We start from the raw sequence: 18,415 nt of genomic DNA, 5'->3' as shown, positions 1-18,415 counted from the left end.
AAATTCATTACTGCTCCACAAAACACACTGTTAAGAGAATGAAAAGACAAGCCCCAGACTGGGAGAAATATTTGCAAAACACGTATCTCACACAGGATCGGTATCCGAAATATGCAAAGAACTCTTAAACCCTCCAAATAAGAAAACGAACAACACAACTTAAAAACAGGCAAAAGATGTGAACAGACACTTCACCAAAGAAGTTATACAGATAGCAAATAAGCATATGAAAATATGCTCCACATCAGGGAAATACAAATTAAAACCACAATGAGGTACCACTGCACACCTATTAAAATGGCAAAAAGCCAGAACACTGACGACACCAAATGCTGGCGAGGATGAGGAACAACAGGAACTCTCGTTCATTGCTGGTGGGAATGCAAAATGGTGTAGTCATTTTGGAAGACAGTTGGGCAGTTTCTTATAAAACTAAACAGGTACTCATCATATTACCTAGCAATCACACATTTTGGTATTTACTCAAAGGAGTCGAAAACCTATGTCCACACAAAAAAGTTTATAACAGCTTTATTCATAATTGCCAAAACTTGGAAGCAACCAAGATGTCCTTCAGTAGGTGAACTGGTGAACAAATTGTGGTACGTCCATATAATAGATTATTTTCAGCAATTAAAAAGAAATAAACTATCAAACCATGTAAAGACATGGAGGAATCTAAAACGCATATTGCTAATGGAAAGAAGTCAATCTGAAAAGGCTATATACTGATGTATAATATGTGTGATTCCAACTTTATGACATTCTGGAAATGGCAAAACTATGAAGACAGTAAAAAAAAAAAAAAAGAAATCAGTGGTTGCCAGGAGCCTAAGGAAAAAGAGGAAGGGATGAACAGGTGGAGCACAGGGGATTGTTAGGCAAATAAAACTATTCTGTTTGACACCGCAATGATGGATACATGTCATTACATATTTGTCAAAACTCACAGACTGTACGACACAAAGAGTGAAACTTAATGTGAATTATGGACCTTGTTAATAATAATAGATCAATATTGGCTCATCATTGTGAACAAACAAGCCACACTAATGCAAGATATTAATAATAGGGGAAACTGGGGGGAGAGGGAGAGGTAAGGGAGTGTATGGGAACTCAATACTTTGCGCTCAGTTTTTCTAAAAACCCAAAACTATTAAAGAACAATATTAATTTAAAAAAAAACTCAAAAAATTTATTACTCCCAATCTTGGAAAACAAATAAAAGTAAAAAAGAAAAATCACTCCATGCCTACTACACAACTATGTTTCATTTTAAAGTTGAAAAGAATCCTTTAAAATGAAAGAAATGAGGCAGCCAAGGTTAACAGTCAATTTGTGCTGCTTCAAATACATCGAGTAAGAAAAGAATGTAAAAATAAAATTCCTCTCAGCACGTTTTACAGCCATGCCATCAACGTCCAATTCTGAAAGCCAAGCACCCTAACTTGACTCACACATGCCCCCACCCCTGCCCTGCGTTGTTTGGCAGCTACGCTCCTGACATCCTACGTCAATGCCAGAACCTAACTTGGCATCAGCAAAGAGGGCATCCTGACCTAATGCACTCAGGAAAGCACCTTAAAAGTTTCTGCTGAACCCTCCTCAGAAACGTTTGCAGTAACAATCTAAGCAGAAATAATGTCCCCAAACTATCCAACTTTGTAACAGGCTTTAATGAGCTGCAAGAATGAGAAAAGGCTGTCACAAGGCTGTCCCTGAGGTATGTGACCTTAAGAATTGTGGCTGACAAATGACCTCATGGCTTCTACCTACCAGCCCTCACAGTGGCAGCCACTTTCCCCTCCAGCCTCAACTCCTCCCGTGGAGTCCAAATCTCACTGACTCAGCTGGCTGAGGGGTGGATGCAGTGCTGACCTATGTGGACTGCATCCCTTCTTCCTTATCCTCCACACCCCCAAATTTCAGGGAAAATGCTTTGCCAAAAGGAATCTTTGCCTCTTGGTAGGTACCGTATACGGTTCCTGTAGAAAGCCACAATTTTGCACAGAAGCCTCAGCTGGCGTAAACGGCCATGACTGCAATTGACGACCCAAGCACTCTGCATTCTCCAAAATTACAAAATTAAGCAAGACACGGACAAGATCTAGTAAAATGAGGAAAGTCTTTTAAACAGAATAGGGAAGGTGTGTGATTAATATAAATGGGGCTATACGTGAGAAATTAAATTTGGGATCAGGAGAACTACAGTCTCTCCTCTTTCTCCTTCCATTCCTCTGCCCTCATGCCTTCAAGCCTCAAACCGTGCATTCCTTATGTTGGCCTTGCCTAAATTCTTTTGCAAAAAGCCAGGACACAAACACTATGGCAACGACATACGTATTAGAGGTACAAGCAAATATTCAGATCTGGTAGTGTTTTGAGCACTTTTGCCTTGCGGGAGGCTAGCAGAGGCAGTAGAGTTTATAAAATAGAAATATCTTTTAAAGGCAGTAATTTCTAATAATTTTAGAAATTGAGACACTTTTAAAAGTCTGGAACACTCCCCTCTTCCTCCTCTATAGCAAAGTTACAAGTAAATGAAACTTTGTTCTTGACAACTTCCTGAGAATTTAATGAGACCACTTGAGATAAATGTGGACACATATGTTACCAAACTTGCTTTGGAAAATAACAGCTGCAAAGACCCAGCCATTAGAATTGCATTTGTCTCTTAAGTGTCTTACTTCACTGCCAGGGCTGTGTTTGGCATACAGTAGGTGCTTGATAAGTGTCTGTTAAGTGAAAGAATAGAAAGCCATATATATAAAGTTCACTTTTTCTGATTCAATATAGTATCATAGAGATAGGGGATGTGGTTCTCAAAGGGCAGTTCCCCAAAGAGCAGCACCACATCACCTGGAAACATGATAGAAATACAAATCCCCCCTCTCCCATACCCCACCCAAAATCGGAAACTATGGAATGGGCCGGCAACTTGTGTTTTCACAAGTGCTCTAGGTGATACTGACATTTACTGAAGGTTGAGAATCACCGGCCTAAAAAAGATCCTTTAACAAAGAGGTGTATTTTTCTACCCTCCGCACTAAAGGTAAGAATTCTAGGCCTGTAATTCTTTTACCATCTCACTGAGAAAAGTCCTGAGACCGAGGCTTCATGATGAGGGTTGATGGTGAATTCCGTGGCACCCAGGCAAGAAGAAAAGAGGGATCAGCCGTATGGGAGCCAAAAAGAGCAGGGATTCGAAACACCAGAGATGACCCATATGTGAGGGCACAAGAGTGGCCTCTAAGCCTTGTGTGTGGCTTCCTGCCATGGCATTGGGCGCGGGACAGGGAGGCCCAGTAGCCTTGCCTCCATAGGGTCTGGCTTCCATGTGCTTTCCTGACAGGGATTATGTTGCCTTTGAGTCTCTGTTGTAGGAACACGCTCTCCCTGTCAAATGGGCGACATCTGAGCCCTTTATGATCACAGTGGCTGTGGTTTGGCAAGCTGCTTGTATCCCCTTCCAAACACAGGCAGCAGTGTGAGGTGATTCTGTAGCACAGATCCAAGGCTCAGTCTTGCCTGATACAGTGATCTAGTTAAAAAAATTAGTTCTCGGCCCAATCAAGTTCAACTTCCAGTTATTATTATAGGATGACCAACTTGTCCCAGTTTGCCTGGAACAGTTCCGAAAATCTACATCTTGGAAAACCTTCGGTCCTGGGAAAACTGAGATGTTTGGCCACCCTAAGGATTAAGAGTTCCAAGGATAAAATACAGACCAAGTTTGCTTTCTGATAGCTGAACTTCTGCCAAGATCAACAAAATTTAGTGATGAGCAGTGAGGAAGGTATAGGCAAATAACAAAGTAGATGGCATTAGAGAAGTAAGTGGGTAAAAGAAAGGGTGTGTGATTTGCTCAGCAAATCTGAAGAAAGATCTGAAACCAGATCACTAAAGCCCCAAATTAGACGCTCTGGCAGGGGCAGGGGGCTCCACCACACCCTGACACTGCACGCTGCCACTGTGACCCCCTTGGGAGGCTGGTACAATACCACCTGCTCCCCAGCTCCCTAAAAATGTACTAGGCGCCATCTTTAAAAAGCCATGTAGTTAAAGTTACTCTTAGCAAATGCAATGACTTTTTGACCTTCAAAAAAAATACAAATAATTTATACTACCTGTAGACGGGAAGATAACCAAGGGCAGGACTACCTCATGTAGGTGAGGTATCACAGGAAACCCAGGGGCAGGCAATGACGGTCCTTGAACAAGCAGGTCACAAACTTAAACTAAACTTGTGTATGTCACACTAAGAAAATACAGGGAAAGCACCTAGCATGTGCCCAAAGTCAATACTTACTACATCTGTGGCAGTTCCCTTTCTTTCATTCATTGGGATCTCCTCACATCTCCCACTCAGATCCCTTTTTCTAATTGATAAAATGCAGAAAAAAAAAATGCTTAAAACCTGTTTTTTTTTAGGCCACAACCAAGGAGAAAAAGAGAGAAGGTGGAAGGAAAGTATGTTACAAAAAATGAGCACATTAACAATAGCAGGAAACACCAGCTTAGTGTTGAGAGAGAAGAGAGTTAAAATAATTAGGCACATTAAGTAAAAATCATAATGGCTGAGGATCATTTAATGCACGGGTAGGTGGTCCCATTTCACAATGGTCTCCAAGGATCTCTGCGTTACAGCCAGTGTGACAACTGTTGTTAATAATCATGTCCCGAGACACTGAGAATAAGGAGAACTGTCCAGTACACTTAATATGAAAACGAGTTGTAGGTTTTAGAAAGTTTCAGCTGCCTGGAAATTGTAACTTACATAGAATATCTCATACATTGATAGTGTCTGTAGTCTATCCTCAACACAGTCGCTCCCAATTCACTGAGTTTATACCCTTGCTACTCAAAATGTGGACAGTGTCAGCAACACCTGGAAGCTCCTTAGCACTGAGGAATCTCAGGAGCCACCCAGACCTGCTGAATCAGAACCTTCATTTTAATCAGATCCCCAGGGTGTCTGTTAGGACCTGCATCAGTTGGCTTCTCACCCCCTATGATACTCTTCCTTGCTCTCAGCTCCAATCACCGGGGCTCCCTTCCACTCTTCACATTTTCCACGCACGCTCTCTCCTCAGGGCATCTGCCTCGGCTGTTTCCTTTACCTGTAATGCTCTTCTCTTAGATATCCACATGGTTAATTAGCTCACCACCTTCAAGGCTTCTCAGTGCAGCCCACCCTGACCACCCTATTAAAAGTAAACCGTCCTCCACACTTTGGCCACGCCCAACCTCTCTTGCTGTATTTTCTCCCCTATAATACTTTGCCTTTCTAACATCCCATACAACTGACTCACGGATTATGCTTATTGTTTATTGTCCCTCTGCTAAAATGTAGCATCATGAGGACAGGACTTTTTGACCGTGTCGTTCCCTGATGTATCACACATGCCCGGAACAGTGCTACTGAAGTGTGGTCTGCAGGCTGACTCTTGCTACTAGTCCCAACTATCAATAGATCACTAAAGAAATTTAGAGTAATTTAAGTTAGAGCAAGAAATTTTGAAAAGTTTAGATCAATTTGATACGGACACCACACCTACATGTGTGATTATTTACCTAGTAATTCATTTTTACTATATTTCACAAAAGTATCAGACTGTGCATATTGGAAATTAAAACACCCAACCCAAAACGGGTCTTTTAAAACTGTTTTGAGAGGCACTGGCCCAGGAAAGTTCCTGGCACTTAGTAAGTGTTAATAAATGTTTGCTGAATAAATAAATAGAAGAACAGATGGTTAAAGAATAAATTTTTGGGCTTCCCTGGTGGCGCAGTGGTTAAGAATCTGCCTGCCAATGCAGGGAACAAGGGTTCAAGCCCTGGTCCGGGAAGATCCCACATGCCGCGGAGCAGCTAAGCCCGTGCACCACAACTACTGAGCCTGCACTCTAGTGCCTGCGAATCACTACTACTGAAGCCTGCAAGCCTAGAAGCCTGTCCTCTACAAGAGAAGCCACCGCAATGAGAAGCCCACGCACCGCAACAAAGAGTAGCCCCCGCTCGCCGCGACTAGAGAAAGCCCGCGCGCAGCAAGGAAGACCCAACGCAGCCAAAAATAAATAAATAAAATAAATAAATAAATTTTAAAAAAGAGAAAATTTTTACATAGTAAAGCCAGATCAGGTCTGTATATATGCCTGTGAGTACAATTAAATAATTTCTGCTTGGATCAGTGGCAAAGTGATTTGTACTATGAACTTCCTGGATATACTGTGCTTTCCTCTCTCGTGTGAGGAATGAGTCGATCTCAAATGGATCAGTTAAGGACCTTCCTGAGATTCTCTGAGGGGCAGAAGACAGCTTTTGTCCAAGCCCCACATCTGCACTCTTTCGCCTGCCTGCTCTAAGCAGAGATGGCCTGATTAAGCAACTTTAGATTTACTCCCTGCCTCCCCCCACCCCCATATCCCCCAGACCCCTTTATGAAACAGTGAAGTTAGCACTCACGGCCAGATAGAAGGCAAAATCGTTGGATGTTGGTGTTTTCTTAAAACTGAAAAGGTCATAATATTCTCAGGCTTTCACAGAAACATGGATTGAAATAACGGGTCATTTAAGGCAAAGAATTAAATATAAAGGTACAACTGGCTAAAATGTCTCTTGCAGAATAAATATACTCTTAGTTTTGCAGCTTATCACCTTGAAAACATAAACAAAACTGGAAAACTTTTGTTGTTCAATCCATCTTTGTTGCCTTCTAAGGTCAGGAGGAAGCTGATTTATAAATGCTTTTTCCTGCCCAAGCCTTCCTTCCCTCTCGCCCTGCTCAGAACAACAACAGCAACAAAATGAAACGACTTGGATCTTTTTAACTTGTTCCACCGGTATGCTCTACCTATTTGGGGGTGCCTAAAAGATCTTTTATTTTGTTCCAGGATTATTAAAAATACGGTTTAAAACTTTCTCTGACTCATTTACTCAAGAGTTTCATTTCATTCTTTCTTCCACTATATTTCATCACAGCTTTGGATGCTCAAGAATTCAATTTGGGAACCTAGGCTAGGTTGCGAGGAGAGAATTCAGAAATGAAAAGATAGGACCCCAGAGAGTTTAAAATCTAGTAGATGCATAAAAATAACTGTAGGGCTTCCCTGGTGGCGCAGTGGTTGAGAGTCTGCCTGCTGATGCAGGGGACGCGGGTTCATGCCCCGGTCCGGGAAGATCCCACATGCCGCGGAGCGGCTGGGCCCGTGAGCCATGGCCGCTGAGCCTGCGCGTCCGGAGCCTGTGCTCCGCAACAGGAGAGGCCACAACAATGAGAGGCCCGCGTACCGCAAACAAACAAACAAACAAACAAACAAAAAACTGTAATACAAGGCAGAATGCAGTAAGTACTAAAGGAAAGTCAAAGGGCTCAGAGGAAGCCATTGTGGACTCTGAAGAACAGAGAGGACTCAGAATGAACAGTAAAGGAGGACAGGTGGGGCACAGGGAGCAGTATGAACAAAATCACAAAGGAGAGAAAGAACACACTGGGCATGCGTGGAGGATAGAGAGTAGTTTGGATATTCTGAAGCACAGAATAAGGGAGAGAGATCAGCAGACAATAGAGCTAGAAAGGAAGATTAGGACCAGAACAGAGACAGCCTTCTACGTCATGCCAAGAAGTCTAGAGATGATGCTGGAACAATGGGGAGCCACTGATGATTATAGTGGAAGAGAATGTTATGATCAGGGTATGCTTTAGAAAAGCTCCTCAGGTATCTATGCATGAGGGAAGTTGAAGGAGGAAAAGAATGGAAGCAGGAAGACCACTTAGGATACTGTTTACAAGAGTTTAAGGAGAAGTCATGGTAGTGGTGGCAGACCCAACAGAAAACCATCTAGATTGGAAGGAAGGAGCAACTGTGACAGGAAAGTGCATATGAACCATTTACAGCAAATCAGATGTGAAACTTATTAAAAAGTTTGACTTCTGGGGATACTTTTCTAAAGAGAGGGAAAGATGATTATAATCCAACAAGTCTCTTTAGTAGTTAATTAAAAATGCAATATATTTTTACTCCTCCTAAACTATACCACCAAAACTTAATGCCTTACAGTAAGAACTTTATTTCTCTACCCATTTTTTATACTTAATTTGCATTTATATAGTATCAATAGCAGTAAATACCACTGCAGCATCTGACACAATAATGTACCCTTTCTCTGAACCAGACAACATGCTGTGCCCTTTACTCCTATTAGCTTATTTAATCCTCAGTACAACCCTTTGGCTAGGAACTACCATTTCCCTATTTTACATGTGTACTTATTGAGGTAAGGAGTTGTTACATAGCTTTATTAACACTACACAAGAAAGCAGAGATTTGAATCCAGGCAGGTCTGACTCCAGAATCTGTGCCTTTGGCTACTCAACCATGCTTTAAAATTTTCTTTTTACTTGTATTTTAAAGTAGAATGCTAAAAGAGAACAAAGACCGGATGGGACACATGGAAAACAAATAGCAAGATGATAGATATAAACCAAAATACATCCACAATCTCATTAGATGTAAATGGTCTAAATATCCCAATTAAAAGGTAGAAATTGTCTGTCTGGATAGAGAAAAATGCCATCCAAATTCATGCATAATGGATTCTGTTCCACCCACGATGTTTTTCCTCGATTTTCTTTTTTGCACTACTCCTACCCATACCTCATGTGGCCTTATTCTTAAACACTATCTGGCTGTGGGGAAATTAGTCCATTGGACAGTTTTATCATTTTTGGCATATTCATTTAAAAGGTTCTGCTGTAATACATTAATCCTCTCTCATCTCTCTTGAAGAGTTTGCTTTGTATGAACTGAAGGTCCTAACACATTTATTACTCATTTCCCACTTCATATTGTACTACTTTGCCACTGAAAAACAGACTAAGAAGAAAATTTGAGAAACCTAAGAAACTACTGCATATTTCAGAAAAATAAATGAGGTCGACAGTAAGTGTAATATTAGTATTTTAAGTTGAAAAGATTTTTTCCTTTGGAATGAATCCACCTTGTGCTTAGTATTTCCTGGTTCATAAATATTTCTTATGATCATGCTTCTATTTTATCTTCCAGAAGTATTGATTATAGCCATACATATGGCCCCAAACTGACTTTTTACCATATTCTGTAGCGAATAATTTAGAAAAGGGGCCAAAAATTCTATTTTCCATAAAAGTGTGGCAAGATGTCTACATTCTTGCTGGAAGAACAGCCGTGTTGCCAAAAGGGCAGAACTTCTCTCTAAATCCATAGTCTTTACCAAGCCCTAGATTTTGACCCTGAACTGTCTGCTCCACTGAAAGCTGGTCAATTATTTATCTTTCCTTTAAGAAAATAAAGTTTTTTTAAACATATGGAATGCTTCACAAATTTGCGTGTCATCCTTGCGCAGGGGCCATGCTAATCTTCTCTATACTGTTCCAATTTTAGTATATGTGCTGCCTAAGCGAGCACTAGAAAATAAAGTTTTAAAGCAGTTTCCTAATTTGAGGTTCTTACAAGTAAAGGGAAAAGTATGGCCTTTGATATTCATTTTCTTCCTTCAAAAAAGTAAACTTCAGTGGCATAGGTGGGTGATAAACTGCTACTTTTAATGCAAGTTTTGTTTCCAGTCTTTATGGCTTCCCAAACCTGAACTTTCTGCTAACATTAGGTTATATTACTTACTTAGGTTATTACTTAGGTTATTACTTAGGTTATATTATATTACTATCTGCCTTCTACACAGTCCTGCCTAAACAACTCATTAAAAAGTACAAAAGCATGCAAATGGTAGAAACAGCTTGCAATGCAAAATGTTCTTCTTACCAGATTTTGCAGGGGCTCCCCTCGAGGGTCTCAGTCCTGGGCGATGTGGAGCAGCATGGCATGTCTGAGAAGACACAGCCTCAGTCCCAGAAACTGAGTGCTTCAGAAAGACCCAGTAAAAGAAACATTATTTTTATCCTCTGATGAGGCAGCCTTAGAACTTGGCTTCCATTTAACTAAGGGACCCTTAACCTCAATGGTACTAGGGAAAAATCTAAGTATATTGGGGTCATGTGGTTAGTTGCACGTGTCTTGCAGCAGAATTGAGTAGAGGTCCTCTCCTTGGGGCAATTACCTGCAAAGTCTCAACACCTTTTGCTTCATCCATTTATTTCTTCCTCTGAACAAGCCAACCTAGCCCCCTCTTAAATTAATTATAGTCCATATAGAAAACAGCTATGTGCTGATTTTCTCCTATACTAATTTTTATCCCTAAGAAAGAAAAAAGAAAACCTATAGGAAGGTATTAATCTACTTAACATTTCTAAGTATATCATCCAAAGGATTTTGTTTTTTAATCTTACATATGCTCAGCAGAGTTACTGGCAAAAACTGTACATTTTCTTCATTTCATCCTTTCAACATCAAATAGTAGGCAGTAAAAATTGGATCAGACTTCAAAGCCTGCTGTGGGCTCCAAGTCACAGAGAGACGCCTCCATTTCACATATTGAATTCGAGCAGGATATCAAAGTGCTACCAAAGAACCTCAGGTCCTTACTCAAAAAGAGGCTCTAACATCTGTAGAGAGTGGAGTGCACAGACAAATCACCTCAGGGAGCAGCTAGCATTTATTCTCAGCAGCAAATTCCCAGGCTTTTGATTCTCTCTTCACTGTACCTCCCTGTCTCTCTGCTGAACCAAAATTCTTTAGCAAGCTGGGCTTTTGTCTCAAAGCCTTCGAACTATCACTAACAGTTCATGTTTGGATGGCCTGACCAAGCCGCCATAGACAGGCACCACAACCATGGACTTGGATGAGTCTGTAATAAGGATACACAGTTACTTCAGAATCAAGATGTCCTTCTACCTTATTTGAATGTCCCGCGAAGACATCACACCCTTTTGAAGAACGCTGGGCTTGTGAATGCCTAAAAATAAAAATAATAATAATTTTTAGAAGGCCTGAAAATGATAATTAAAAAAAAAACTTAAAGAGGGTTGCTTTCCTCCAAAAATGGATCAGAAAATACTCTTTAATTAAGATTCCATTGTTTCCCATTCCAGTCCTTGGTTAGAAGGATATGGTCAACTTAAGGAAATGCATCCTACCAGGTGCTGCTCATACACCCACAGTCAGCCTGAGATGCTAAGACCCAAGAAACTGCCCCTTTTAAAGTTGTGTGATCCAATCTAGTTTACTATTGGCGTTCACAGACTTTACCAAGTAGCCAACCAAGTTGACGCGAGGGCTCTACTTCCCACCCAGCACATTAATCACGTTGTTAAATAATTCAAAATAGATCCTGTAGTCAAATAAGTTTGGGAAATGCTGAACTATACATAGTTTAAGAGGTTTCCTTACTGCAGAATGATCTTTCACAATCACAATATGAATTTATGGGTTTCTAAAGTAGGGTGTATGGGGGGAGAATTCAGTTTCCTAAACTACTGTGACCGAGAAATTTAAAAAGTGATAACCTATTAACATCTAGTAATGTTTCATGGAGCAAAGTTTGGAAAAATTAACTGTGCTGTGGCCCAATTTCCAGAAATTGGAACACACTGTATAAAAGTGTGATGGGGGCTTCCCTGGTGGCGCAGTGGTTGAGAGTCCGCGTGCCGATGCAGGGGACGCGGGTTCGTGCCCCGATCTGGGAAGTTCCCACATGCCGCAGAGTGGCTGGGCCCGTGAGCCATGGCCGCTGAGGCTGTGCATCCGGAGGCTGTGCTCCGCAACGGGAGAGGCCACAACAGTGAGAGGCCCGCGTACCGCAAAAAAAAAAAAAAAGTGTGATGATTATAACTCACTGTTCTATAAACAGACTCTTACAACTCCTCTCATATGGAACCCAGGAATGTGGAAAGCACTGACTAGGGGAAGGGAAGTCTGGATTCTAACTCCTGCCTCAAGATCCCTGATCTTCCTCTCTGGTCTCTCTGTCTCTGTCTCTCTTATACACACACATGCATGCATGCGCGCACGCACACACACACACACACACACACACACACATACACACTCACAATTGGGTAAATTTCTGTAGTATTCTGGGTTCTAGTTTTCCTCATCTATAAAATGAAGGGATTGAAATAAGTTATTCCTAAGGGCTCTTCTAGTTCCACATTTAAAATCTTATTCTTTATTTAAACTGACAATTTCATTTTTTGAATTTCTGTGAATGGTTCATTGGTATTACCTTCAAAATGCATCTATATAGATTATAAACAATATACCCATTTAAAAAATATCACATCAGTACCTGGGGAGAGGAGACTATGATGAACATAAATATATATTTATTTGTGTGTGTATAATTGTTTATCATATGTCTCCCACTATGAAATGTAAGTTCCAAGAAGGCGGGGACTAGGTCTGCTTTATTCTGTACTCTATATTAGCACCTAACCCTGTGCCTGGTACACTGTAAGTGCTCAATAAATATTTGACAACTTGAATGAATGAAAGGGCTAGTGGACCCCCAAAATATGTGCCATGAAGAATACCCTTTACATTAAAATTAAATTAAGTAGCATTTATATAGCCCTTCATATTTTAAAAAATGCTTTTATGTATCTAATAAGAATTTCACAACCATCTGAGCTAAGTGCTTTAACTGTCCCTATTATATAGCTGAATAAACTGTATTTCAGAGAGGGCAAGGGATCTGCCCAGGGATCATGGCACATACCTGGCAGAGCTAAGACACTGACCCCTGTTAGTTTGACTCCAAATCCTCTGCTCTTCCTCTGAACAATGACACCCCCCCTCTCCAATGCCCTTGGGTCTCTGTGCATTGGCCCAAGGAACTCATTCCTGCCAGCTTAGGCAGGTCTCAGTGGCAGTGGGACACCTATAGAACAGGTGGATTCAGTTCTTCTAGGAGTCCTGGTAGGCTCTGGAGAAAATCTAAGGAAGAGAGTTTAGCTGTTGAATTACCATGGGGTCTCCAATTTCTGCCTTTCCTGTACCTACAAGAAAATGAAACCTCTTAAGAACTCCTCTTGCTTGCATGGCTTTTCAGGTCCAAAGGTCAGTGCAGATACCCTCCAACAATACACTGGCAGTCGGCTCATGAGTTTGACTACCTTCTTATTCAAGCGTTTGGGAGAATCTAAGGCATCTCAATATAATTTTTACATGTGTTACATGGTTTTAAAGGGCGGAGGCAGGATGGGTAGTGTCCAAAGGCAAATAAATGAGAAAATACTTGACTAAACAAAGTTAGGCAGGTTTCTTTCCTAAGATGATTTCCAGAACCTTTAACTTAATAATATGCACAGTGAAACCTTAAGAGTGGGAGAGAACAGGCAGCATCCCCCAGACGTTATCCTAACAATGGAACCCTCCCCTGGAGCATGTCAGAGGCCCTGGTTCTTATAACATGCCTTAGAAAACACTAATCTGAGCAGCCCTTATTTGAAACAAGTTCCAATTTGCCTTTCAAAAAAGGGTTAAGTCAATTCTCTTCAAAAGTCTAACTGCCTCAACTCCTTTGCAGCAAATTTATCAGATATGTTGTCATTTGCCTCAGGGACTTGAGCCTGGCAACAAATGGATAATGCTTTTGCAAGCTGTCACCACCAAAATAAGGAAAAGCACAATGAGAAAATATCCAATGCTTATTGCCTGCACACATGCCACCAGGCCATGGGCAAAGCATGGATACATGGTTATCTCATCTAATACTTCCAACAACCATGTGGATTGGTTCTATTTTTATACCCGTTTTACAGGTGAGGAAATTAAGACTCAAGAAGCTAATGACTTGTTTCATGTCATAACTAGTAAATAGTGCAGCATAAAACCTGCCTACATAGAAAAGGAGACTCCAAGGGAAATTATTGATTCAGATATGAATTATCAGTTACTGATAAAACCTTAGACAAATGATTGATGGTGAATAGGACATTCATATGGTGCCAAAGTACCACCGTACAGATTCCTTCTATAGGTCACAAGGGGAGCAAGGGAACTGCATATGGGAGAAATCAGGTTACCATCTCAAACCAGTGCAAATCTTAGCACCACTAATGCCCAGACAATATTGTCTTGTGATGCGAGGCAATATGAAATATTTGACATCACCCAGGATATTTATATTTTTTCTTTTAGTCAAAACATTTAACTTTAATCTAATCAAAGCTTTAGATCTAACTTATAGTTTACCCCAAACACAAGGTATAGAGGGGAAAAGCTAGGACTGCAAAGAATCAAGCAGACAAATGTAGAAGGTGAGTTATTTTATGGAATAATTGGCTCATTCTCTTAACAAGTCAGTGCCATGAAAAAAGGGAGTATTGTATATTAATAGAGATTTAGGGAAATAACAAGTTGATGTAATGTCCTCGATTAGATCTTGGCTTGGACAAACAGGTGTAAAGGACAATTCTTAGAACAATTGGGAAATTCTGATTGGTATTAGATGATATTAAGGAATTATTCATTTTAAAGCATGATATTATTATTTTGAACCTGCAGGAGAAATTTTTTGAAATAACACTGTTCTCAGCCTCTGTAAGGAATCTGATGCTAAATGACAGAAGCAATACATTTGGTTATCAAAGGGTGGTGAATAGGAGGTAGTTGTCTCTCTAGAAACGATTCACTGCATATTTCTAGGGCTCCTGTAGCCTCTCAGAAGTCATGACTAAAGTCTTAAGCAGATTGCCTCCAGGGCTTGGCCACCCTGCTGCTTTACTGCAGTCACTGAATTGTGGGTTCTTGGGGAGACGAAAACTCTCCGTCACCACTGAAAACCCTTCTGCTGGGCCTCTGCCTGAAAAGCCCCCCAGACGAAAGTCACATTTAATTCCCTTTTCTTAACCCCCAATCCCAGTGCGACCGGATGAGAAGCAGGGGCAAGGCTGGCTCCTGAGCACACGGCTGCCAAGAATGCCCGAGCATCTCTCTTGTGCAGCAAAGATCCATGGGGCCAGCTGGCTTAGTCATGCTGGGCTGGCAGCACTAGGTGAAGTCACCTTGTTCCAAAACTGGGTCTCAGCTTTGCAGCCTCCTAAAGTCAGTCTGCCAGTTTGCTGAGGGGAAATGATGTTTTCGAGAGCTGAGTTGTACTAACCAAACTCAGAAGAGTCATATTTGAAAAGTAGAATGCCAGTGTGTGATTTTACAGTGAATACGATGATCTGGACTATACTTTCCCCCTCACTAGTTGGCTGATACACTCTGGAGACCAAATTACACATAAGAATGGAAACAAAGGAAGCAGGGTGCTCTTCCAGGATCTGACCAACCAGGCTGGTCTTGTAACTGGCCTTTTTCAAGTTTAGGGTTAGAATCAGTAACTTTTTTCTTGGACAGGAATAGAGACACGCTACCCTTTGACTCTCCATTTTCTAAACTTCATTTAAATTTCTTTGCACAGTTTTTATTAACTTTGATAAAATTTGCAAGATTGTGTGTTATCTTTTATCAATTATAATTTAGAATGGCTTCTAGACAAACTGAGAAATCCATTAGTCATCCACAAATGAAAGCCATTAGTCATTCACTTGCAAGCATAATCTAATTTCAAAACAGGATAGGTTGCAGCTTATTCACTGTGGATTGATTTTTCTTAGCTTCCCGCTGTGTCCAGATTTGGGAGTAGTTCTCATTGTAAACTCATGTCTTACTTGGTAGCCCTGGGAGAAAGGCTAATCAGCATAACCAAGCAAATTTGTTCCTGCCTCTTCAACAGCTCTGAAAAAAATCTTCTGTACATGGAGCTTTTAATACAAAGAGGTCATTTCTTTTTCCCAAGAATCAGCAGCCAATCCACCCTGCAAGAGGTATACTCAGACCAAGATATTTTAACACAGTAGGAGGCCCATGAATCTTGAGGGAGGCAGGTTTCAGACAAATAAGTCATACAACTTCCCTTCTGGAAGTTATTACCATGAAAGATAATAGAAAACATAAACACCTTTAGAAATGGTTTCAATAAGTTCAAGGTCTGAGGGTAAATTAAGACATTTAAGGGATGACATCAGAGAAGAGGACACTGACCTGTGTAAAAGATCCTGTGCTAACCTGAGTGCTAACAAGGTTTCTATATGAACTGGCCATAGGTTGAATTGGCAACTCAAGCATACTTACTTAGCTCTTATACGGAATCTGAATATTTTAAGGGTTGAGGGTATAACCGTGGAACAACACCCAGATCTGAATCTACCCACGCTGTCACTATGTATCAACTCTTTCCTGATTTATATCAGCTAGGTGTCATTGCATATTCTTCTTACTGCTTCTATTTATTTAAATAGCTTTGAAGGCACAGGAGATTGGAAGATAATGTTTTAAGAACACAGATTATTGTGTTAAGTTCGAAGGCACCCGAAGTGTATAAGTTAATGCATCTTTTATTACAAAAACTGAAAAGTTAGGATTTCTAGAATGCTTTGTTGTTTTCTATTCACCATCACCACCTAAGTATTTGTCAAGCACACACTAAATCTCCCCAGGGTTGTATTCATACTTCCGTGCTTTTACCTGCAATGTCATCTCCTGTCTTGCCCACCTGGCCACTGCATCCGTACCCTTTAGCTCAGGGGGTCGGCTGCTCTGAAGAGCCTTTCCTGTCCCATCCCCATCCTGGTCACCTCTTCCACTCGGGGCAGAGTTGGAGGCTCCTTGGTGTGTTCCCACAGTCTACTGAGCATAACCATACTGAAAACTTGGTTCTGTAACTGACTCATCTGGTACCACATCTTGACCAATTAAAAATGCAAATCATCTACCAAAGACAAGCGTCATCAAATTTTGATCAAGGGAGGGAAAGCAAAGAGCAAGTACCATAATTCACTTGGCTTTTGAGATATCACAGTTCTTCTTATTCCTGTGCTCATTGGTGTTATCTTTCCTTCTCTATTTTTTATTTGATGAAAATGCTCTAAACTCCCAAGAGGTCTGAATATTCACCAATCCCTAATCAATGAAAGTGTAGCAATATCTGACTTTCTCCCCAAAGTAAATGACTAAAAGAGCTGGTGGTAAAATGTTTCCCTTTTTTTTCCTCTGTCTGATTAAAGTTTTCTTCTGATTAAAAAATAATATATATTCACTGTTGTACTGTATAAAATACAAATATTCAAGGAGAAGAAAATAAAGTTCTGGGAGAATCTCTACACCCAGATATAATATCTTTCTGTATATGTTTTCAGATGCTTTTCTATGTATATAATATACATTTAAAAAATAATGGCTCATGATATATTTGTTTTAACTTAACTTTTGTATTATGAGCATCTTCCCATACATTTGTGTGGAATACAACATATGTAAGTGTGCACATATGTCATATTTATGGTTGTACAATATTACATTGGTTGATTATCATAAATGATTTAAGTAATCTCTTTTTTTGGATTTTTAAGTTGTTTCCAGTTTTATGATATTATAAATAATGGGTCATTAAAGATATGCGCATATAGTTATGAGTACCCAGCCAAATTTGACTAGGATAAATCTAAATTTAAGACTATTAGGTTAAAGGGTGAACAAATTTTCTGTTTTAAAGCTTTTGAATTGTATCATCAAATTCTCCCTTAAAAAGCAACAAAAATGGGGCTTCCCTGGTGGCGCAGTGGTTGAGAGTCCGCCTGCCGATGCAGGGGACACGGGTTCGTGCCCCGGTCCGGGAGGATCCCACATGCCGCGGAGCAGCTGGGCCCGTGAGCCATGGCCGCTGAGCCTGCGTGTCCGGAGCCTGTGCTCTGCAACGGGAGAGGCCACAACAGTGAGAGGCCCCCATATCGCAAAAAAAAAAAAAAAAAAAAAAAAAAAAAAAAAAAAACAAAAAGCAACAAAAATGAACACTCATGACCATAAAACTATGAAAGGACCCATTTGCCGTATCACTAACACTGGGTATTATCAGTCTTTTTAATCTTTGCTTACCTCTTTAGCCAAAAAAAAAAAAAGTGGTAACTCATGATTATTTTAATTGGCATTTCTTTATTTCTAAAGAGGGAAAACATTATTCCTGGGCTTTAATATATGGTATGAAGGAAATACAAAGAGTATAGGAGAAATGAAAGCAATAATCATGCAAAATAAGATCACCATCGCAGTAGGAAAAAAGGGAAACAAAGAGGAATGACGACAGCTTTTGTATTATTTTTTTCTCACTGGGTTTGGCTACTTGGTAACTTTTCTGTTTTGAGTGCAGAAACAGCATGTATCTGTTTCTGTATCTCACCCCAAGTCAGTGTCATTACTGAATGAGTTGAATGCAAGTTATACTGAAAGTTATGGATATTTCTTTGCTCTTGGACACAATTATTCTAAGTTTTAGAACATGGCTCAAGGAGAAATTCATCAAAAGGGCTCAAAAAGGCTGATAAATGTTTCATAATGCCATTGCTGTAAGTTAGCACTATTAGTTTATGTACTTATGCTAATTTCCCAAATCCCACTAAGCCCTTTAAATTTGATCATATTTGTTTGCCTCATTG

General features: G+C 40.4%; 1 protein-coding gene, 1 long non-coding RNA gene and 1 other non-coding gene across 3 annotated transcripts in view; 1 reads left to right on the top strand and 2 right to left on the bottom strand.

Moving 5' to 3' along the window:
- MYO3B (myosin IIIB) overlaps positions 1 to 18,415 on the bottom strand; it is a 407,127-nt gene that overhangs the window by 70,681 nt on the left and 318,031 nt on the right. Inside the window, exons 31-32 of the mRNA XM_004267283.2 lie at positions 10,830 to 10,890; positions 9,801 to 9,900 (exon numbers count right to left, since the gene is read on the bottom strand). Coding sequence (XP_004267331.1) covers positions 9,801 to 9,900; positions 10,830 to 10,890 — 161 coding nt within the window. The remainder of the gene's footprint in view (positions 1 to 9,800; positions 9,901 to 10,829; positions 10,891 to 18,415) is intronic.
- On the bottom strand, positions 9,340 to 9,446 carry LOC117200521 (U6 spliceosomal RNA). Its single transcript, XR_004482115.1, has one exon. It is a non-coding gene; the product is annotated as a U6 spliceosomal RNA (small nuclear RNA).
- Positions 11,543 to 17,774, top strand: LOC125965004 (uncharacterized). Its single transcript, XR_007478421.1, has 2 exons — positions 11,543 to 11,620; positions 17,603 to 17,774. It is a non-coding gene; the product is annotated as an uncharacterized LOC125965004 (long non-coding RNA).

This window comes from Orcinus orca, chromosome 7 (assembly GCF_937001465.1).
Source record: "Orcinus orca chromosome 7, mOrcOrc1.1, whole genome shotgun sequence".
In the NCBI taxonomy this organism is placed as follows: domain Eukaryota; kingdom Metazoa; phylum Chordata; class Mammalia; order Artiodactyla; family Delphinidae; genus Orcinus; species Orcinus orca.
This window is presented reverse-complemented; position numbering and strand designations above follow the sequence as displayed.